The sequence below is a fragment of the Corvus cornix genome, chromosome Z (assembly GCF_000738735.6).
Source record: "Corvus cornix cornix isolate S_Up_H32 chromosome Z, ASM73873v5, whole genome shotgun sequence".
NCBI classification, from domain to species: domain Eukaryota; kingdom Metazoa; phylum Chordata; class Aves; order Passeriformes; family Corvidae; genus Corvus; species Corvus cornix.
In genome coordinates this window covers 23582306-23606571 of record NC_046357.1, presented here as the reverse complement: position 1 = coordinate 23606571, position 24266 = coordinate 23582306, and the positions used below count along the sequence as shown (strand labels likewise).

At 36.4% G+C, this 24266-nt stretch overlaps 1 protein-coding gene across 4 annotated transcripts in view; it reads right to left on the bottom strand.

Annotated features, from left to right (window-relative positions):
- Positions 1–221: 221 nt before the first annotated feature.
- AP3B1 (adaptor related protein complex 3 subunit beta 1) overlaps positions 222–24266 on the bottom strand; it is a 155105-nt gene continuing 131060 nt past the window's right edge. For 2 of the 4 annotated variants that reach the window (XM_010413934.4, XM_010413936.4), the window contains exons 25-27: positions 18912–19009; positions 13629–13767; positions 222–987 (exon numbers count right to left, since the gene is read on the bottom strand). In XM_010413934.4, coding sequence (XP_010412236.3) covers positions 834–987; positions 13629–13767; positions 18912–19009 — 391 coding nt within the window. In that variant the 3' untranslated portion in view covers positions 222–833. Of the gene's footprint in view, positions 988–13628; positions 13768–13793; positions 16906–17775; positions 17813–18911; positions 19010–24266 lie in introns of those variants that run through there. The other 2 variants (XM_010413937.4, XM_019279975.3) reach the window with 2 other exon arrangements.

The following is a 24266-nucleotide window of genomic DNA, read 5'->3' as shown; positions in this document are numbered from 1 at the left end:
TATTTTATGAGTAGGCCAGTTTGAAGATAGGCAGTTGCTGGTATTAACAAAAATGTAAACATATAGCAGACAATTATCATAGGAGCACAAACACTGGCTACTTTCACAAGAACAGTTTGTTGATGCATATGTAGTGTCCACCTCATTTGTTAACCAGGTATATACAATACTGGCATGTCTGTTATCAATTTTCTACCTAAACAAGAAAGAGGGAGCCTCTGTTCATAGGCACTACTTTATTAGCATCTTAACAAAATAATTGAGAAAATGACAGTAGGTAGGAACAATGTTCTCAATAGATGAGCTCAGGTTCACAGGCATTTCTAGAAAACAGACATCATTTTGCTGTACCTACAGTGTTTTTACACTTTCACCACAAATTCTCTCTGAACCACATACTTGTTGTGTATGTTGCTGGAACCCACCTACCATTTGAAGTCAGTTTTCAAGCAGTGTGATTTCCCTTGAACTTTATTACCTAGTATTTGTCCACTATAATGGGGGCGGGGGGGGAACACTGATGGGGAAGGAAGGTAGTGGGGGAAGGGAAGAGATAGGGAAGGACTAGGGTAGAACAAATGGGAAACACATTTAAAAGTGCAGATAACTGACAGTAAAATATATGTTCTTTGGTTAGCAAGCAGAAAAAAAGGAAAGGACTTGCACACATGATAGATACGCACTAGCATTCTAAAGCAGAAGACAAGAATGTCAAGAGTGTATTCTTTCCCCTCTGCCAGATGGAAGGGCTATTATTATAAATGAAAGGCAGCAGTAGTGGATGCCAGGCACTTTTGTTGTGTGCCAGATTCTGAAGTCCAGATGTAAGCAGGTTACCCCTGGGACAGGACAGGCTTCAGCTCCCGCAGCAGAACAGAACCAATCACAGTTTTCTCAGTGTTTATGATGAGATGTGCTGTAGAGCTCTCCTTCAGCTCCACTGTGACTAGCATCAGTGACCCACTGTGCACAGTCTTAGCTGCAAACCTGGAGAGAAAGGGAAAAATAAAAAAGAAAAGAGAAAAATCACTGAGGATCTTAAGGTCAAAGACTGCTAGCGTTTCTTTCTGCAAGAGTTAAATGAACTCAAATACAATAAAATACTTCTAAATTCATTAATGCATTTCAGGGGATAAACCATAAAACCTCCCATAAATTCTTCAAACATAATTTGTGCAGCATTGCATAAATATTTTTGCATTTTAGAAGGACAAAGAAGTATCATGCAAAATTTTGTATTTAGTAGTACAAATTAAATTTTATTTAAGTAATTTCTTAATCTAAATACTGATTCTTCAGTTCATCTACCGTATTCATGCACACTGACAACCTGACTACAGCTGTATAGAATTTTCCAAGGATTTCCATTATTTGGTGCCCCAAAGACAATACAACTATGTTAAATGTAGTAGAACACATAAAAAAAGCCAAACTTCCTGTACTTTCTGAAATGTGTCTCCTCCTGCAATCTGAGAAATTAATTCAAACTAAAACTAGTCAAATTTATAAACATACAAAACAATCAGTTAGAAATGAGAGTAACAGGAAGACACTGGTTTATTCTATTGGTGAATTTATCTCCAGAATCATAAAAATGTTGCCAGTATTTTAAAGCATATTATAATGATAAAAAATCCTACAAAGGAAATAAAAAGCTACCAACCAATCAGATAGACAAAAGTTAGGACTAATGCACCATAACTAAATTCCAAGACATGAAGAACCCACTAATTACATGGAATTAAAAGCAAAACTAGCCTTTTAAGCACCACAATTGACTGAAAAGCCATTTTAGGCACAATGAACTTCTGTCAATCCTGTTAATTCATTCTGTGTGCAGAGCCAGGCCCAAGAGACAGGAAGCAAGAGGATGGCAACAGCGTCCATCTCTCCATCCTCCACAAGGAGCACAACATGCTTTCCACCCCCCCCCCTCCCCCGTTGGTTACTTCTCAACAACAAAGTTGCTGCACATGGGCTTTTGAAAACACTAACAAGTGTGGAGCAGGTCTGTGACCCCGTCTGACCCCACTTTGCAGGGCCAATCTCCTCTCCTCTTTCTGAATGACACGTGTCTGAATCAGAGCCATCTGCCTCAATTTGCGCAACATCTTCAGTCACAATAGGACCCAGTTAGCCCTGACAACAGCTCACAATACAGAAAAATCAAACTGCTGCGCTGACAGCACGCTGTGGGCTATTCAAGAGCAAACCAACTGGTCAGCGTCTCCTGTCTGACAATCAGCATGGGCCTTGCAAAGCGCCTACCCAAGCCCTTGGGGATCTGTTTAATTACCATCAACATAAAGGAGGGAGTTTATCAGGAGATACTCAAAAAACTTCACTCCAGACTTAATTAAAATATTAGCCACTTAAGCAGGAAGCAAGTTCTCTTTAAACAAGAAGTAATTTCTGTCTTTTTTTTTCTTTTTAAACAAAGCATATCAAAATCTCATAACACATTATACTAATTAAGGAAACATGGGGCACTTTTCTAATGTCATCCATCACAGGTCAATCTATTTCTTTTGTCTGGATTACAGATACATTCAAAGACCTCTCTTTTTAATAGAAGGTTATAAAACGATATTACTAGTACAAAAATTACCTACTTAGCTAGTTATATCAATGATTTCATCTATTTATGCTGCAATGTAGAAGATGACTATTTCTCTTGTTGACTTCGACAAGGGGATAATTATAGAAACAATAGTCTTATTAGTCACTTTATTTACTTAACAGTTGTGTCTTGGGACAACACAGAAGCAGATTATCTCTGAGTATGCACATAAATAGGTTGCTAGTTGACACTCCTGCTGTGCTTCATAGCCCCGAGGCTTGATTTTACCCTCTTTTATCAAAAGCTGAAAGTGATACAAAGTCAGCATTCTGGGAAAGCCAAGGTGGTCCAAAGCACGAGAGATGAGTTTTGTGCTGATATTTTTACATGTGAATTTGCAAAATCACTTAGGGGATCAATAGCACTTTTCCATACCCCTGAACAAACCACATAAAATCAATAAAATGTGAATTTGCATGTGTTTTGCAAGATGCAAAGGGCCTGATACTCAGATAATTTTACACAAAGTGTTAATACACATAACTAGCAACAGCTAATCAGCTTCTATCAATGGTCACTGGTATAAGATCTGGAATTGCTAGGTGAAGGAAGAATTGGACCAAAACAGGAAGACTTATTTCGCCATTAAAAAAGCATGTATAGAAGAGAACCACACAGTGGGTTAACAGCTGCTTTTGAACTTCGGGTTTACAGCTGCTTTTGAACACTGGAGACCAAAATCTGTTCCTTAGAATAGGGAATATAATGTAGTTTCTAAGGGGAGTGACAAATACACTTGTATAATCTGTAAAACTAAATACAGTTATAACAGGATGAAGCAGCAGGCACTAGCAGTAAAACTGATAGGTCAATTATTTAGATGTTTCAAATATACTGTCATTAAAGGATTTGGTTAATAGCTGTTTTTTCAACTAAATACACACCACTGCATTTATATGCTAACTTTTACCAGAAACCCTTGCGGATTTTCTAAAACATGTGTTGTGCTCAACTAAATACCTAGAAAAGCCTAGAAAACCACTGGAAAAATCTCTCAGCAGCAACAAATGAATCACTAATAACGTGTTCACTCTTAGTGAGAAACTTTGATTTTCCCCATGAGGTCGGTAATAATTTTTCACTTTTTCTGCAAGTTGATACTTAAAACCTTAACAGTTAGAATTTGAATTAAAACCAAACAAAAATCCCCAAACCAAACTAAACCAAAAAAGACAGTAAACCAACAAGAAATCATTGACTTTAATAAGTCTTGAAAAATGCACTGTGGTACATTTAAATCTAGGATGTAAATTGATTGATTGCAGGTCTAAAAGAAAGAATTTGTCCTGTGGACAACTCTTAACATAAGACACTATATTATGAGCATGATTCTGTTACAACAAAGGATGCATCAGTAAATACAAAAAAACCAAAACCCCAAAAAAACCTCCCCAAAACAAAGCAAATGAGAATACATCCAGAAAACAGAACCAAGTATTTTCCAGTAGTTTCAAGATGGCTGTTTCTGCTATGATGGAGTATTTAATTCTGTGGTAATATTGATTCTAAACCTGATTTTACATCATTAAAATATTCAGGAACATTTACAGCTGTTAATATTTTTCCCATTTAATAAAATCAAGGCAGATTAGAAACAAAACAACGTGAGAAATATTTGCATATTCTGAATGTTAACAATTCTTTTTTTTTAGAAAGAATGTTAAATATTCTAAGCATATGTGACATGCAGAAACAGAGAGAAGGAGTTCATACATTATTTTTACAAAAATAGAGTACCTGTCAGTGGGTAAGGAAATACACATTAAGAATAAAATTCAATATCAATGAAGTACTGTATATTTTTAGAAAGACTTGGTCTTTCAAGAGTTAAAAATCAAGTACATAGTCTTGGTCACCTCCCATGAAAATAAGATTTGTTCATGGTAACCATACAGAAAAATTTGGTATGTAGCTGACATAAAGAGAAAACACAGAGTATCAGATGCTACAATGTGACAGCATTTGCCAAACACTGACTTTGCAATGATGACTAGCCTAAATACAGACTGGCAGTAATTTTCTCTTTTTTTGTAGACAAAATACAGCTACACTATAAGGAGATGCATTTTTATGAGGAAAGGTTATGAAAATTTCATGGCAGTGAATATACAGAAGCAGACTAACTCACTTAAAATCTGCTCTTTAAAATTCAACATTTGAGAAAGTAAATTTACACCTGAACACTCACTATCGGGATATTAACAGCAGAGCAGGGTTTGTAACGCATAATTCAACAGCATTAAAACACACTCTCTCCTGTCCGGTCCTTTTCTTCCTCTTTGACTTTTCTATTCAAGCTAAATTCTCTTCTTTTTCTCTTCTACTGCTTACCACAAACAGTGACAATGGCCCATGGAGGCTAAAACTTTTTTTTCCTCTGCTCTTTCTTTAAATCTTGTACATGAAGCCTTCAATTACTGCCTGCTGAAGCAGACAGAATCCTATTAGTATGGAAGACAATCAGAAGATGCAATGCCCTGCCCTAGCCGTAGAAAAATAATTAGTCCAAAGATGACAAATGTGTAATCAAGTTATGCAATGAATATATTCAAAGGGGAAAAAAAAAAATACTGCTGCGAATTAGTCCTCAATTTGTAAAAATAAGAATGAGTAACTACAAAGGACCTTCCAGCACGTTAACTGGACAACAAAGATACTTACACTTATAGTTTCAGTACTCTGAATCTTCCTCTTGCTCTGCTATGTACAGATTTGACTTTATAATTAAGATTTCATCTAAAAATTGGTTGAATTACTGATTTACTTGTATTCATTCTCTGAGTAAGTCTTAGAATACAAAAATGAAGTACTTGGTATTAGTTCTGACCTGGGGATAGAGGAAGCCTAATAATAAAACTGTAAGCATAAATACATCCACTAAATGCAGGATCTTAATCTGGTGATTTTGACATTGATTACTACTAATAAAATTTGATTAATATTTGCGTTAAAAATCATATGATGATAATTAGACTTTCTTTTTTCCAGTCTGTTAAATGCGATTTTAACACTATCTTTGAATAAATTTTTCAAAATACCTAATTCATTACAATAATGAAACTATTTTCCAACATTATCTATTTTTTCAGGGGAATAAAACAATAAAATTGTAAAATAATTTGCCATCAAATGTACACATTTTTGCCATGTTTATCTGTATTGATAAAATAGATTTTGATTCTGTCCTCAGTTTCCAGTAAGCAGCTGCACTGTACCTCTAACAAAAAGGCAAAAGTGCCAGCCATCTGAACTTCCTGTCCAATACATAGCAGTACTCCACATGTTCAAAAAGATGCTGCATGAACTTTTTATCATCTTCCAAATTTATCATTAGTTTAAAAATATCAGCGTTTTTTATGTAGGTATTTATATCTCCTCTCTAAAATTCCAATGAGATAAAAGCTTGAATCAAAATATTTGGTCCTCCCACCTAGAAAATTCTAATTGCAATACTCAATCTATTTTGTTTTCTCATATACTTTACTCTTTTTTTTTTCTATAGAATTTGGCATTTAATATGATATATGCTTGAGAATTATACTCAGTCCATTTTTAAAACAGGCTATAAATTTTCATTTGCAGGAAAATTATTTAATTCCAAGAAAGTAGATTACCTTACAGAAAGATATTAAAATATTAAACATGCTCAGAGATCTTTACAATCAAAGATATTCTTCTGCTCAGTTAGTTCTTTAAGTGTTAAGCATTTTCTGTTTAAATAACTGGCTCAAAAGGTTCCTGTTTGTTTTTCAAAGAAAATGCTGCACATATTTATCACTTTACAGCATTCAGATACAAAAGCAGTGCTGTCCTCTAGTGGACAACAAATAAGCCAGGCTAGAACAATCTATTTTGATGAACCGCATACCTAAAATGACTCACTCATATACTTTTAATATTAAGATCAAATTTAATTTCTTGAAGTTATTTTAATATTTTGCAATTTGCACCTAAGCTCTTTAAATACAAAAATATAACTACAGTGTTAAGGGCATTAAAATGATTCTGTGTGAAGGCATTCTCTTGATCAAGTATTTTGTACCAGTTAATCAAAATCTTCATATGATGGTAATACATGAAATATACAGGGCTCTTTTCTTAGCAGAGAGAAAATTTCAAGGTTTTGGAACATTAGGATTTGATTAAGAATTTGATTATGATTTGATTAAGGAATAATTACAATAGGAAGAGTAATATGAGGAACTATGGAATGAATACTTTCATGTTTATAAAATTTAGCTTTCTTTTCCTCTATTAATAAAAATATTAACCTAAGAATAATTACTAACCAGAAAGTCTTCTAGTTCTGCCTGTTAAAAGAAATATAAATGGTTAGCCTAGTCGGGATTTTTTTTTTTTTAAAGGAAACAAAACCAAACCCCTCAAAACAGAAAGCAAGAACTACTTCCATCATATATCAAGAAAACTTTTAGAGTTTACAACTTCTGGCTAAAATGAAGGCTGAAATAACTGTGGACATGGATATACTATTCCATTTAAAATTCCATCTCCTGCAGGTAAAGACTACCAGAGAAGCTGTTTTGCCTAGGGTATTTAGCTCTCTAATTAATTCCTACTTGAGAAATTAGGAAGCAAAATCAAAGCTGCATGACTATTACAAGTTTATTTACTCAGCTACCCAGTGAAGCTTTCTGGAAGAGTAGAAAAAGAAGACTGAGCCCCACAGCTAAGGAACCACAGAAGCAAAACAGTCCCGGTAACTGCATCAAAAGAGCTACTTTGCAGGAGCAGAGGTGGATTTCACTTCCTTGGAGCTCTCCAACAGGCTAACTGCTTAGTAAAAAAACCCTTAGAAAAGGTGTGTTTGCACACAGAGCAGGAACAGCCTTAAAAAAGGTCTTTGTGGATTTATAGACCTGTTTATCAGCTACTGAGAACATATTTTTGGATTCAAGTGAATAACTATAAAGAATTTATGTTTCTCAGAAATTTATACACGGTGTTTATCCTCAATAGATGGGTACTCTCCTTTACAGCAGACATGCTGGAAGCAAATGCAGTTGTTAGTTATGTGATCACTAACTTCCTACCTGAGAATTCTCCAAATGTAGCACAAGTTGGAAGATGACATACACAGAAAAATTTTCCACGTGGACCCCTTTAGGTGGAGTTTGATTCAATACAAATGTACCTACACACATGCACAACTGCATACCTTTTCTCCCCACATTAAGTGTTGCTGGATTAAAAAGATGCAGGGAGGATAACTGATTACTAAGCACAACATTCTCTGATAATCAAAATTGTCTGTAAACAAAACCCTCTTTCCTTTGAGAATCAGTCTGCCAATATACTATAAATGGGACATGACAGGTTGCAAAATGATAAAAAGGGGTGAATACAACCAGACTGTCAGGCTGATGCATGGGGTGAGAAATAAAGGCTAGTGAAACACAGGTCCTTGGATTTCTGTATTTTAAGCATTTTATGCAAGTTTCTCTATTTGGTCTTGCTGTTTTCATACTATTCAGAATATGAATTCTCACCCACTGCAATGTGTTTACTGTCATAATACATGATTTACACAGTATGTTTCTGATTTTGCTGAAGGATAGCAATATAAGCCTCCACAAGACAGGTGGACAGTATTTTACATCTTGTTCAGTAATCGCTTATTCATGAAATCAGATAGTTAAGGGTACACTAAGCAATGGCATACAGCAAGCTCTGAACAAACTACCATATCTAAGTGGTTCAGTGAAGTGTCCTTAAAAATGTAGGTCACAGAAGCTGCACAGTCACTGCATGCACTGCTGTGCTTGAACTCGTTAGACCTGCCCCAGCAATGAGCATAAGTGCTGTTTCATGCTTCTTGTTTAAAACTTAGCTTGCTTGCTGCTAATTTAGGTGTCTACTACAATAACACACTAAGATGAGATGAGAATCCTCCCTCTACAAGTCCTGGTGATGTCTAGAAAAAAGAGATGACTATCAGCATCACCGCTTTCATGACTGTAATGGAGAGGATGTTAAAATCACCATTTAAAAATGTGAAATGGCTACTCTGAAGCACTTTAGAGCTTCGTTGTCAAGAGATTTGATTTTCTCCAAAACCTCAGATTGTCCCATACTGGGTTGTTGAAATGACAGAATTCACCATGTTAAATTTGAGGACTGAAATTAAAGCTGTCGTGTGTCTCAGAGTGCAGGTCAGTGGTTACAGCCATCCTGATGAACTGTAGAATGGAGATGTGCATATGACACCATGCTCACTTTCTAATCCTGCTACTTCCTGTTTGCAATTGTGGATTCCTTCCAGAATACAACAGCAGCAACAGACTAGTGCAATGGACTATTAAATAAGTTGAGGTTGACTAAACTTCATTCTTCATAACCACCCTGCTGGCCTCAGAGTTTAATCTCACTGACTGATTGGGCAATGCATAGGTAGTCTTTAAGAATGAAAAAAGTGGAAAAGATGGTCTATCTTGCATCAATTTTAGAGCCACAGTCATTGAGGGAAATAATATTCTGTAGTACAATTCATCCCATTTAAGAAATGCTTTGGGAAGTAGAAGGTAGAGAGGTAGGTAGTTGAAGACAGCCTGATTCTCCATCCCTTTACACATTATACTATGACGTCAATGGAAGCACACAAGTATAAAACAAAATGAGAGTGAAGAAGTAAATCCAGTTTATGGTCACAGCTCTGAACAGATTTTTCTGCTGTATGCTACTTGCCAGCACTTTTAAAGCTTTGCACCATATTTTGTTGGTAGCAGGAAAAAACACCTCCTATGTGCATTTCCATCACTTTTTTTCCTAAGCCAATTTAGCCTGAAACACCTCTCCTTCATGTATAGGGTCTTCCATAACAGTAGATGATATTTTGACATTTTTTAGAGGATTATAAGAGCATTCAAGTCTTTAAAGATTAAAGTCTGCAACTAGACTTTTCATTCTATCACCATCTGTTATCTTTTGCTATATTCAAAGTGAAGCATATGATTACTACCTATCCTTATAGGAGCTGAAAATGAATAAAGGAGAAAGAGACCTGAGGAACTTTTAGAATATTCATCTGAGAAGAATAAGCAACACATCTTGAAAGTAACACTAGCACGAAAAGCTGGGTCAATAAGGCTTGTGTCAGTGAAATAGAATATGACTGAAAATCTTGAACTGAGTAATGTCTTCATCTCATCATATTTTGAAATAGAACAGCCTGGATTTTGTTGTTGTTGTTGTTGTATCTAAAGCAATGAATGTTATTGCCCAAGTAGAGAACAGGAGCTCAAGTAATGGTCTATAGAAGCATCAACTTTGAGGGAATAAATGTCCTCCATTATGTACCCTCTTATCTTGAAGATGGAAAAATTTCTAGTAGACTTTCCCCACTGACAACAAACAGCAGGCATATTTCAACTGAAAAGTACTTGGTCTCTAAAGGTAGTTATTCAGAGTGATTTCATTCCCTGCAGGAACAAATAGTTTTCTTTCAGTGTCTTTGTCTTCAGATATTCAAATGGTGCCCCTGGATGTGGTCTGAACCAAAATACAGAAGCTTGGTGCCTTAGCTGACTCTCTCTGAAATCACTTTATCAACACCAAGTAACAGTTCTCAAAACATTAGAAGAGCTACGGATATTCCAACAATTACTCTAATCACTCCTGTTAAAAAATATTTTAAGAAAACAAAGGACTCTTTTTTCTGAAGTTTTCATATTTAAGAAGACACATTTCCTATTCAAGAAAATTTCTCTTTTGAAATTTCACATTCTTGCTTCTAGTACAAGCCTTTTAAAATTTACATAATGTTTCCACTTAATAGCAAAAGCAAGAGAGATCAATACATAAAATAGTTAAATCCTATTAAGAGCATGCAAAAGCATTGCATGTAGTCTTACAAGGCCCCATAATCTAAGCCCTTGAATAAACTCTGTTGAAGATCAGGTAACTATTCTAAAGGAAGTAAAATAGTATAGCAAATTTATTTTTCAAATATATAAATAGTAACCTGCAACTCTGTGCTCTGATATATAGACATAGATATAGATATAGATATAGATGGGCTGTTGAGTTCAAAATTTTTGCAGCTATCACTTCAAATAAAACAGGTCAGAAATGAGAGTTTAAAGTAGAATCAACTACGTCACCTGGCATTTTTTACTACTCTCATTTAACAATTAAATTATTACATTGTAACTAAGTATACAAATTTAGTAGCCACATGGTAATGAGAGAAAAGAAATGATGTAAGAAAGTGTTGCTATATTATGATAGTCTCAGATATATAGCTAATGTAGTTGACATTTGTTTTCACTTATTTTATTTTTCTTTGATGACTATATGCTACTCTGTTGATATTTATTTCAAGTATTTACTTTCAAATCTTCAGTATATTCGCTCTAAGTATTTTTATTTGGTGCAAAAATAAAGTCCTAATAGGGTTATTAATTTAAGGACCAGTAATTGGGTTCCACCAGCATGACAACATCTTCAGCATGAATGTGAATTTGTTTAGACTGAAAGAAACCATGAAACACACCTGTTCATGTCCATTAGATACTCTTGCACTTGTATTAAACCGTACAATTTCATTTTGAATGAGTATATTGCATTACCAGGCAATACAAATTTTTTTGGCATTAGCCATCATTAAGCAGTAATACTCAAGTTGGGGATGACCAACTAATAAGTTAATATAATTTATGCTGCACAGCGCAGAATGCCAAACAACAGTACTCCTTTTGCTGTGTAAAAAGGTATGTACTAGGCTCTTCCAAGAAGTCAGCTGAAGCAGTCCTCACAGAACAGCACAATGAGCTAAAAGTTCTTGGATGTAATTTTTTTCTCCGGGATCACTTGCAATAAAACAAGACAAATGGCAATCCGACAAAAAACTTAGAAAATTCACTTATAATGTATTTTTATTGAATCTGTAACTGTTTAGAGAAGATAAAAGGTGACTGCTTATTTTATTATCCTGAAATTGCATTTCACATAAATAAAAGTCACAGTTCTTGCATCCATGAGACTTCTGCCAGAAGACATTTCATTTTTGTTTCTTCTCACGGCAGAGTTCATTTAATCCAAACATATGTATACTTTAGATACATATATATATATATATATATATATATATATATATATAAACTATTTCAGGAATTTTTTTCAGCATTTTGAAAGGATTAATTATCTAATATCTATCTCAAATATTAATTCATGTGAATCTAGGATTTACTTTAATGATAAAGCATCACTGTTTAAAAGATGAACAGGTTCATCACAGTATCAACTAGGTAATGTTCCTGCTTCTGTTCTCAGTAAAATCTAGGTGGAATTACGACTACATGATATCTGTGAACTGCAGTTACTTATGGTGAAGCAAACAAAGACTATTTTGTAAATGCTTATCAACTGCTGGACACTTCTCATAGGCCACTTAAGTTGTTATATACCATTTTTTTTCTTGATGGATTATTCTATGGTCTATTCTATAACTATTGTGGCAGACTGAAAACACTGTATTTTAAATCTAAATAATCAAAGAAGATTTCAGGATGCTCTGAAGTATTCTGAATACTTCAGCTTGACCCGAACGTGCCTTAACCCAACAGTAAGCACATCTTCAATTTATTTAGTGTTGGTATAGACTCTTTTGTAGAAAACTTCCTTTAAAAGAAACCGAAAGAGCAAAAGAAAACAGCATCAAATTAGAAACTTATCTACAACCAGGAAACCTGTGGCTGAGCTAGGAACTGGGCTATTATTTTAGCGAGCCTTTTTGAGACTCAGTCAACAAAACAATCCATCCCTATGTGTTAAGTCTCATGTGATAGATAGGGTAAAGATGGAGAGCACCTGTATAGTGCAGACACTTCAGTCTCTCTTGATTGACACTGTCACCTAGTCTTTGAATTGACATTAAGAACACAGGCTATACAGATCCCTCAGGGATGCAACAAATGAGGACTCTTTCATGGAGGATCAGGTGTCAACAGTGACAATCATTTCAGTGCAATCACACTAGCTGTGCCATGTTTTTATGGTGAAACAGAATTTTATCATTAACCGTATCAAATACATAGGAAAATCCAGCTGGGTTAATGTTAATGCAATGCAATACACATGCCCAGCAATGCAAAAGAGACTACATCCAACAAAGAGAAATATCAGGTTATTAGTCTTGTGTAGGCTACAGCATTCTCACCATTTCAAACAGCCATCTCAGTCAGCAAAATTTCAAAGAAAAGCACTGTTCTTTTCTTTCAAAGATGATACTTTGCTCTTATTGAATATCAAAATTCAGGTAACTAGAGGTAATTCAGAATTTAGTGAACAGTTTTAGTAGATGGTAAGAGAGATGTAGTCATTTTCTTATTTCAAGACCAGGTTAACCTGTTTGTTCCTGTCACAAGTGAGATGCCATACAGATTCACAGGACTAAATATTTTGAGTCAATCACATTAAAACCTGTCATTAACCAACAATTGTATCAATTCCACTGACATTCTGTATCAACAGTATTTGGATGAAACTGATTAATCAGCAAGTGACAACTGGAAATTTGACAGGGCCAATGACTTTCTTGGCTGATAACTGGTTTTGCTTGCAGATATATATAGGAACTTCAGAAAATAATGTAAGAAAACACATTGCTTCTCACAGGTGATACAACTGGAGCAGGCTGCTTATTATGGGAAACAGAGAAAAAAGTTAACCTCCCCCACCAAAAGCTTCTTTCAAGTACTGTGCCTTAAAAGGCTACCTCTTCCCTTTGAAACAAAACAAGGGAAGGACAATTTCCTCTAACTGTGTACAGTAAAGTCTAGACATTTCTATATACATTCAAATAATGAGCTGCAGAGCACTTAGGCTCAAGTTACTATCTGCTTAGGATTATACACTGCAATATAATTGGGCACCTTCTGCCTTAAAGGTATGGATAGTAAAATTTTCCCTAATACTATCAAATGTTGATGAATTTTGGACTAACAAATTAATACTAAAAGATGGTCCTACTCTGAATAACAGATAATCTTACCTGTGTATATTATCTTGACCAGAAGGGACTACACCCAGGTTTGCCGCTTTCACTACCCTCTCAATTATTACAAGTCTAGTGGAGTTCTCTGGAGCAACAGCTATTGTAGCAGATGTCTCATTCATTCCTGTCAGCATTCCTGAAACATTAAGTATTTCATTATGAATACTTTAAAATTTGCTTGCTTATTAAGCATTAAACCAAAATAGTAGACATCTAAACAAAAAAAAAATTGCATTAAAAGTGAAGTAATTTATTCAGAAAAAAATTTTATAAGAACTCACATAATTACCTTAGTTTAATGTCTTACTTGCAATGACCTATTATCAGAAACAAATTAGTAATAGCGGAACAATGATATGTGTGATACTAATGCAACTGTGAAACCAAGGTAGTTCTTTCTCAAAAAAAGCTTAACTTAAAAGAAGAACGCAAACGCAGAAATTAAATACTAAGTAAGACTGATTTGGAAAGGTCCAGCTTAAGTAAAACTATATACAAAGACCCATTATAATCTTTTAATCATAGATTTAATTATAATTCCGTATCCAGTTGCTAAAAATTATCTTGAAATTCAGATAGTAGTAATTAGTTCAATTTAGTTATTTAAGAGAAAGTCAGCACATTAGAAACTGGGCAATACAGCTAGTATCCAGCTCTCGAAAATATCAAGATAAACCATTTGAGTAAAATATTTTGAATATCTCTATGAAATGGAACAGATATGTCAGGATTATATCCAAACATATGACAAAGAAAAAGTAATGAAGGATGTGCCATTCAAGGACATTTTAACAAAACTCACACTTTTCTATCAATATCCATTGTTTAAAAGAATGATTTGTTGGATGCTCATGTTGATTAAAACACAACAGTAACTACAACTTGATACTGTGTGTGCCTTTTTACAGTATGTTCAGAAGCTGAAAATGCAGACAAACAAAGGAGCACGGTACTTCAGGCAGAAATATGAAGCATCTGAAGCAACACTAACAATGAAAACAATGGAAAAGTCTCAGAAGGCTAATGTTTTAGGGCTGCACATACAGCTTGAACCCAGAGGAAACAGTAGTACCAAGATGCTTAATAGAGCAATTAAAACAATAAATCCAACATTTTAATGCCCTGGAATGTGCTGCTGTCACAGAATAAGAAATATGAAAGTAAAAATGGAACAGCTGATACGTAAAAAATAGGATATTTTTGAAGAGAACAAAAATAAGCATACAACTTTTATAACAATCAGATTTATCTTGGGAGTAGAATTCTGTTTCAAATTGTTTAACTATTAGGCAAAAGCTTTACAAACTACATACGCAGACTAAAACTGCTTTTAAGCAGAGCATGGGGACTGACATAACACTGCTGAGAGATGTGTGTACTTATTTAGGATTTAAACCTTCTCCATTAAGCTCTATTGAAGAGCAAATGCTGAATAAATGAATGCAACTATGTTTATGTTAAAAGCCTGTTTCCCGCAGCATGTAATTAAAGGAAATGTTGTACAAAGCCAGTACTTTTGTCAAGCTCCTGTAAATGGAAAGATGGATAGCACTCAGAGAAGTGAATGCATTGCTTCATATTTAACCTTAACACTCTTGTCATTAATGGTTTGTCTAACTTGTTCTATAAAAGACAAGGTACTGCTCCATTGAAGTAAAATTAAAAAAATCAACTAAACCATGCTTTTCAGAACAGAAGATTCATTATCGTCGACTAATGTATTGGCATAAAGCAAAGTAACATCCTATCAAGTAAGGCACACATTCAATCTGCTTTTTCACCCCCCTTTATTTTTAACTCATGCTGTTTTATTGTTATAGGCAATTTGTACCACTCAGCATGACAGTGTAAACTGAATCAAGATTAATTTACATGCAAAAGAACACTTAGGAGAGCAGCGTGGTAAGCAAATGTATTGTCTCGATTGCTGAGGTGGAAAAGAACCTGGAAATAAAAAAGGGTACTCTAATTAAGGAGCATCAAATATGATTGCTTGGGGTAGTCAATGGCCAGAAAATGGGAAATGTCCAACCATTTAAAGAATTAGCATCTTGCTTGTTAGGAAAACAAATTTTATATATATAATTTTAACAAAATTAGGGAAACTATCTGTTTATTTAACCAAGATTGGGTTTTGTTGTTGGTTTGGTTTTTTTAAATGTGATTCAGGTATACACTTCTAAAAAAACGTTGACGAAATTATTTTAAAACATGTTTCTTGAGAGAAAAAAAATCCTAAAGTAGTTTTAATTGCCTATTTTAAAAACACCATCATAAAAATTCTGATTAATATCCAGCTGTAACAATCACATGACACGTTTAATATTGCTTGAAACGTGAGAATCTAAGAACAATCTAGCCCCAGCACAAAGCAGCAATTAGTCTGGGTTAACTACCTGATACGATGAAATAACTGTACGTATTTTAAATAATAAAAGAAAATTAAATTGGAAAAATTACAGCGATGGGTAACAAGGTATGTTAGCCAGCAGACTAGTCCTATTCTGAACTGAGGGAAGGAAACTTTTGCTACTGATTTTTAAAAACAACAGACAAGTTGAAATTTGGATAGTGTTCCCAATAATAAATGTTCCACTCATTCAGAATCCCTGCTATGGCAACTTGACCTTTTATGGTGATGCGATGTAAAACAGGGTATAAAATTCTGAGGCCTGATGGATCAGAAGACATATTTGAGCAGAAAGGTAAAGAGTGTTTGACAATACCATTTTTATCCACTCATTCCAAACTGTCAATCACAACAACCACTAACTCAGCTGCTGCTCTGGGGAACTACTTTACCAGAGGATTCCTGAGCTCAGAAGGGAAGGAAAGGGGAGATGGTGCAGCAAAGCTAAGCGTATCATGCACAGCATGTGGACAAGAACAGCTTTTGAGGTTCTGCCACTATACCACCAGATAACTTTCAGAGCCCTGAATATTCAATAACCTGTCTAATCCTCTCTCTTTGTGCCACCAGGAAGAAAATGGACATATACAAATGTAACAGACAATGCAAAACAGCAGACTGTAATTGAGTAAAGATGTGTAGCAATGAATTGTCTTCTACATAGCAGTAAAATACCAGCTATTTCCTCTTTAGCATTCTTATTAGGTTACACATGCAATTTAGATGTAAAAATCCTTAAAACCCATACATATTTTCATTCTCTCCCAGTGTTACCTTGCATTTCTAATATTCCTCTCATTCCTTCATTATTTTTTACCTATCTGTTTTGGTCACAAATAAAACCAGGCATCTCCAGGCACAGGACTTGAAACATGTTCAAAACCAACCAAAAAAAAAAAAAAAGGAAAAGAAAAAGCAAAGCATGACAAGTGAAAAACAAGTTATATAAATCAGATTCATTTGAAGAATACAGGCAAATTGAAGTTAAACACAAAACAGAGTAATATATACGAACTTCTAAATTGCCCTGCATTTATTATTGTAATTTTGATTTTTCATTCAGCAAGAACACAAACTAATTCTTCCCATATGCTTCCTGTTCCTAGATCTTTGTAATAAATACTTATGCAAAATGTAGAATTGCGACCTCTGTTACCAAGAATATTCTGATACAGCTGATATCCACACGAGAAAAGATGCAATAGGAAAGGTTTTTAAACCTGTGGTAAATTTGCCAGCCTGCAAAGTCCTGCATCAAAGAATGAATTCAGGAAGACAGAGCAAGCGATACAGAAATGCCAAGAGACCTTCATGGATTTACAAATACTTCATATAAACAAATTTTCAAATAGCTTTATTCAGAGTAGCCTTTCTGCTCTATTAAACATAGCAAACAGCTGCCAGATTTATTCAGACAAATAATCAACAACCATAGAAGTAAAATGGCAGAAGAAAAAGGAATTTTGGCAACAACTCCACAGAGGACCACAGCTATTCTCCAAGTACACTTCTTCTATGTGCTCATGGTTCTGTATGGCCAGTCAGGAGGAAAAGAAGCCCTCAGTCACAGTAAAGCATACAAAAACTCTATCAGAATATCACAAAGCAAGCAAACATAAAAACAGGGAGGCAAGAAGCACAGTAACTTGCCTTGTTTTCACTACAGCCTCAGCTACAATTTTTAGAAGGGAATAGTTTAAAACAAATGTGCCACAGCCTCGTTCAATCACTCACCTTGGTTTGCTGAGCAGGTATAAAGCAGAAAGGCAGGCTTTAGCCAGCAAAGGGTAAGAACAGCAAATAAGTATCAATTGGTTATGAAAACAAAGCACAATCCTAACTTTTCACTGCAGCCAAAAACTTAACTGCAAATGATCTAGACAGTATTTAAACTACTTTCTCAATAACTCAAAAACACAAAAGCAAGAAATGCTCAAAAGCAATAACTAATAGTACATAACATTACTCATTGGTGTTCTTGACTGCATGATGGATATACTGAGTTTCTGAGCCTTATACAACGAGACAGGATCCCACGGGCATATTCTCATCTCAGTGTGAAGAGACATACACATGTAAATCCCCATACATTGAGATAGATGAGTAAACACTACTATCTTTAAGTGCATCCAAAATGTAACCACTTATATTTTAAAATATCCAAGAATCATATCCAAATTAAGGACAGCAGTATTGACTATTCCATTTAACATATGGTCAAACCTAAGCAAAATTTTCTCTAATTATTTTGAATCAAATATTCAAGTCACTAAAAGCTCTTATGGGGGGTTTGTGTCTGGACTAGCATCAAAGACTTACATTCTTTAAAGACACAATATTAGTAGAAGGCAGAAGTATAAAAACCATGTCACCATTCTAAAACAGTATTCCATCAAGAGTATCTTTTAATATATAAAGTGTTTAAAACTGAAAAGATCAAAATCATCTTCAAAGTTGCTGAGGAACAGGTACACAAATAGAATTTAAAATCAGTATTGGAATAAAGAATAGTAAAAACCAATGCAATACCAATGTATAAATGGTTTATTTCCTTGAGCTGGCATCCCAAGTTTCTGCATTACTGCTAGTAGGAAAGGCACTCACACTTCATGACAGCAAGCCAAAACTCTTTGAGCCAAAAGACTGTTTCAGGGTAAAGGGTGGGCTTTGACCCTTTAAAGACTGCATCATATCACTGCACATCCTCTTTAAGACATTTTTAAACTACTTATTATTGTCAGACTGAATACTAACAGTGGCTAACTCAACCACCTACAACTGGAAGCACTTGCTCCATGCTTGGAAACTGAAAGGATGTAGCCCTCTTCCCATCCAAATATATTTACTGAAGCTGCTGAAGTATTTCTCACCTTGCTCCTTCTTAAAATCTTTCTCTGACATAGTGACAGGCAAGAGCAGCTCTCCAACAGAGGGTCGAATGTTAACATTGAAATGATCATCCTTTGTGCTAGAAAAGAGAAATTACAGATAATCAATCAAGTGCTTCAACACAGATTAATACATACATATCAGCTCCAATTTTTTTGTGAAATCTTTAAAAAGTCTTAAAATCTGTAAGAACTACCTGTATGATTTCCACCTTAGTAATTAGTAAAGCTGATCCATTTCCTCCAGTACAAACATGGTATGCATGGTCTTGTATTTCTGAAAATTTAACTTTTACTCATATCAATGTTTATTCGTAATCTACAAAGCATCACACTCAAACTAAAAGCTTGCAAAGAACAATTTATTGTGCATTTTATAAATCCTTTAAAAGAACTGTTACATGTCCCTTCACCAGCTACAGCTGTCCTAGAAATACAGCTAAAGATAGGAAAGGTATAATTTCAGACAAAAGGATAATGCTGTCTGAAAAAACCCCACAAACATTCCAAACAAAAAATACATTAGTAAAGAAGAAATATTTTCGATAACTTCAATTTTACAGTATTTGGTATATTTAAACAAAACCACACAGCATACTGGTTAATGTAAAGGCATGCTGGAAAACTGTAGAACTTGAGGCCGTTTTCTTAATGGCAGAGTTACATAATACTATCACTAGAAACATAACACTATCAAATGTTACACATTTCTCCTTAAGAAATAAGTATCATAAAGTGAACTTCCTCTGAGTATCCATTCAATTCTCTTAAGTTTCTAACTATTTTGTCTTAGACTTCTTCAAGGCTACAGAAACTCAAGATACATTCACTCTGCTATGTTTCATTGACTAACTGTACCATAAGGGATTTGCGTAGCAATTCAGGATCAGTACATCCAGTTGGAATCATTGTTAATGCTTTAAAGCCTTAGAATTTTTAGAAAAGAACACTTCTCTTTTTTTTTTTTTTTTTTTGCTGGTGTACCAAATAGCCAATATATATTGATTGGTGATATGCCTCAGATGTCTTACTTAAATATAATGATACAATCATTTGAATGGAAAATATATTTCATCAATTAACATCCCTGTTATTTAAATTAACCTAAAACATGTGTTACTGATTGTTTTATAAGTCTGCAACTTCAAAGTTTTGAAAAAAGATAGGCTGATAGAAAACAAACAGCACTACAGGCCAATACTATAGAAAACACATGAGTCTCCCTCCTAAAGATGCAAGACAAGCCACCTGGAAACAGAAAAGCATATTGCAGTCCCACTACTCAAAATTCTAATACTTATCATAATTACCCATTTTCAGAAGGAAATGCTTAGGAACTAGTACATTCTTGTTTTCTAGCTTCTGATGTGTTATAGTTATGCTTATGGGTGCAGTCTCAAGTATGGGCTGTTCAAATAAAACTGGACATCTATGCTTTTTTGAGAACTGCTATTTAGTAAACATATGGGGGAACAATCCCTTCAAACTTGCTAGTACTTCCTTTATAAAGAATCATTTATTAAGCGCTGCTTTAAAAAGCTAACAAATTCAAACTTTTCCCCCCCTGTACTACTTTAAATGCCATCCATCTTTAAAGTCATTATTATAATAAAAGACCAGGGATTGTTTGATTGGCTAGCCTGATTAAGTGCACAGTAAAATAAGCAAGAAGTATTTTTTCTTTAATTTTTTCTTTGAAAAGTGATTAAGAACTCAATCAGCTTAAGAGCTGATGGAAGGGTCTTTAATCAACTGCCTCATTAATTTTTTGCTGTTCATACCTACTACTTGGACTATAAGACTAACACTTTCAACAATACCTTCACTGACACTGTTCAACTTATTGTTCACCAATGTTACGTTTCATATTTAAGCAAGATGTGCTCTACATAATTCAGCATGAAACAGATAAACCATTTTGTGTACAATGATTTACGTCCTACATTGACTGGAGATGCCATTTGTACATAAACTTGACTGATCACATCAATTATTAGATAGCTTTAATGCTTATAACAATATTCTCACAATAAGAAAGAATAAAAGCATGATTACAGCTTGGGTTTTTTATGTCTGTAAGTGCTCAAGAGGACCACTTGACACTGTTAACAAACAGTTATGCTGTTTGTTGATGCTTGTTGATGCTGTTAACAAACACGCCACTTCCATCTCCTCTAGTGAATAAATAGATAATATATGTTCTTTGATAAAACATGAACTCTTCATAGCCTACAAACAGAAATTCTGATTGCTAGTTTTTCTTCAAGACCACTTTGTTCTTAATTTCCCTTTAGTCACCATCTGGGTTACTTTGCATTACTTTAATTCCAGTGTACTTCAGTAAATTTCTTTCTCACCTAGCAAAAGTCACCCCTCCTTACAGATTCTCTTTATCAGACACTTCACAGATTAAATATACAGTTTTTGTTTATTGATCTGCATCTCTTTTATTAAATCTTTATATTAGAGAGCTCATAATATCTAATTTAACAAAAGTTACTTCATAATTCCATAGAACCACAAAACAATTCAGAAGGGGCATTAGGAATTCACCTGGTTCTACCTGTTGCCTAAGTAAGGGCCACCTTAGCCCACTTTGCTCATGGCCTTGTCCATTTCAGCTCTGAGTATCTCCGAAGATGAAGATTTCATCAGATATCAAATGGAGAAGTTTGAGAATAAAATTGAGGCTTGAACACAACTAAACTTCCCCCAATACCTAGGGAACTAAATTTCAGTGTATTTAACTTATTCATTTATATTTTCGAGACTATAATTAGTATAAAGGATGCTTAAACAACAAACTACATTAACTTCTAAAAATCTGCTGGAGAACTGGTCCAAGCTGCACTGAAGCATCTCTCAAGTGGTGTGTCTTCCACTTTCCTGGAAAATCAAGGTGAAGAAGCTTACTGGAAAAAATACCCAAAGGTTCTCAGACCAACAGAATGTGTTTTAAGGTTTCAAAAATGAAAGACTGCATTTTCTGGTATCAGCAAGTGCAGCTGGTAAGTTACAGCCTTAGAGGGACATGAATACTTAATGAAAAGTCCTTAGAAGAAGCTCTAAAAGGATCAAACAGTTGGGGATGTCTGACAACAGTACCTTGCCAATAGTAGTGTTGGGGTCTCCTCCCCCTGCCATGTAGCCCTGGGAGAGGGGCCCTGAGGGGAGGCACAGGGTTTCCCTGCCCCTGGTCAGCCTCGTTCCCCATGGGTTGTTTTGTGTTCCCCTGCGTGGTCAAGGACCCTCAGGTCCCGTGATTGAGCAGTTCCTCGGCAGAGCCCCGGCCACGCGGCTGGAGAAATAAACATCTCTGAAACATCTATCAAGAATCTGTCCACATACATATTTCCTTTCCACGGGACTCCTGGTTTGATAAATGCGTGTTACAGTAATCCCCACTGTAACAAATGGTGGAGAATTGCCGGCAAGACACTGATCCCTAAGGACAGGAAATTCGTGAGTAAAAACCACTCTAGATCTCTCTCTTCTCACCTTGGTTTGGATATTCTCTCTGGACTATGGAAGAATCGTGGGAAATGTGGCTCTCTGAGCCACAGAAAAAAATGTATCTAGAAGTTAAAGGAATCCTTGAACAACAAAACAAGAAAGTATTGGAACTGGGAGATCTAGAACATTTCTTTAACTGGCTTTTCAAAAATTTCTTCTATATTTCTCGAGATTTACTTTTTGATATTAGTCCTCCTGGAGTTCCTCTGGCTTGTCACGGGTGTTTTTGGCACGAGATCTTGTTGGAGATGAAGGATCAAACAGAACATGCATTAGTGATTGAACCCTTTTGTGGATCCCTCGTGGCCAGTGAAGCTATTCAGGAGCATTTATACAGTCCCATTACCCCTAAAGCAGAAGATCACACTTATCCCGTGGCCGAGACCGCGCGGCCGCCATGCCAGGGGCGCGTGACTGCAGCCGTGCCAGCGGAGGTGCCTGCGCTGGGTGTGCCCGGCCCCCTCGGGAGCGCGCACCTTATCGCGGACCCCATCCCTGTCTTGGGGTCCCCGGCCACGCGGCCGCGAGTGAGGGAGCGATGCCGCAGGCACCGCGGGTGCCGTGGGCCACGAGCAGCCAGGAACCGGGCATCGGCGTGGCAGCCCGCTCTGAGCACACGGCTCGGAGAGCCCTGCGGAGGGAGAAGCGGCGGTTTCCACAGCGACACGAGAAGCCGCGCAGCGCAGCGCCGAGCCGGAACGGGGCCGCTTTCAAAGCAGCGTGGAGTTTGCGGAGCGGAACCGCTCACAGGGCACGGGGCCGGCGGCGATGGCAACGCGGGGCCGCACAGAGCCCAGACACGCGCCGGAGCAGCGCCGCTCGGAGAGCGCGGAGCAGCCGCAACGCGGGGGCCTGGCCGAGACGTCTGAGTCGGCGAGGCGGCGGCCACACGGGACCAGCAGCCACGATGAACACGCAAGCACGTGATAGGAGGAGTCGTAGCCACGAAAGTCACAGGAACTGTGAAATGGTACAATGTAAAAAAACAACTATGGATTTATAACACGAGATGATACAGGGGAAGATCTATTCATCCATAGAACTGCCATTAAAAGGAATAACCCTAAAAATTACCTGCAAAGTGTAGGAGATGGAGAAGTTGTACAATTTGATATAGTACAAGGAAAGAAGGGTTTACAAGCAGCGAATGTTACTGGGCCTGGAGGTATTCCCGTCAAAGGCAGCCGTTATGCACAAAATTATAAACAATATCCATCCCAGCAGCTTCCCTACCCACAGCCTACTTTCCCCTTTTACCCTATACCCAATATGTACCCTTTCCTAAGTTTACCCCATCCCCAGTTTATTCCTAATCTGTTTTTCACCCCATGGCTTCCCTATACAATTCCATTTCCCTACAATTCCTCTCCGATGCTGAGGGGGGGATGAAAAGGGGGAGGGAAGAAATTAAACCCTCTCCTGCCTCAGTTTCCCCACAAAGCATGCCCGGAGAGTCCTGTCTCCCTTCTGTCAGCCCTAAGATGTTCCACAGAATCTGTTTGGACATTTACAGACTCAGGAGGGTGGCTTGTTTTGTTTTGAAACTGTTCTTGTTATGTTTATCCAGTTGTTTTCATTCTCCTTTTATTAAAATAAAACGGGTGAGGTGTTGGGGTCCCTCCCCCGCCGTGTAGCCCTGGGAGAGGGGCCCTGAGGGCACAGACACGGGGTTTCCCTGCCCCTGCTCAGCCTCGTTCCCACTGGTTGGTTTGTGTTCCCCTGCGCGGGCAGAAGGACCCTTGGTCCCGTGACTGGAACAGTTCCTCGGCAGAGCTCCGGCCATGCGGCTGGAGAAATAAACATCTCTGAAACAGCTAGCAAGAA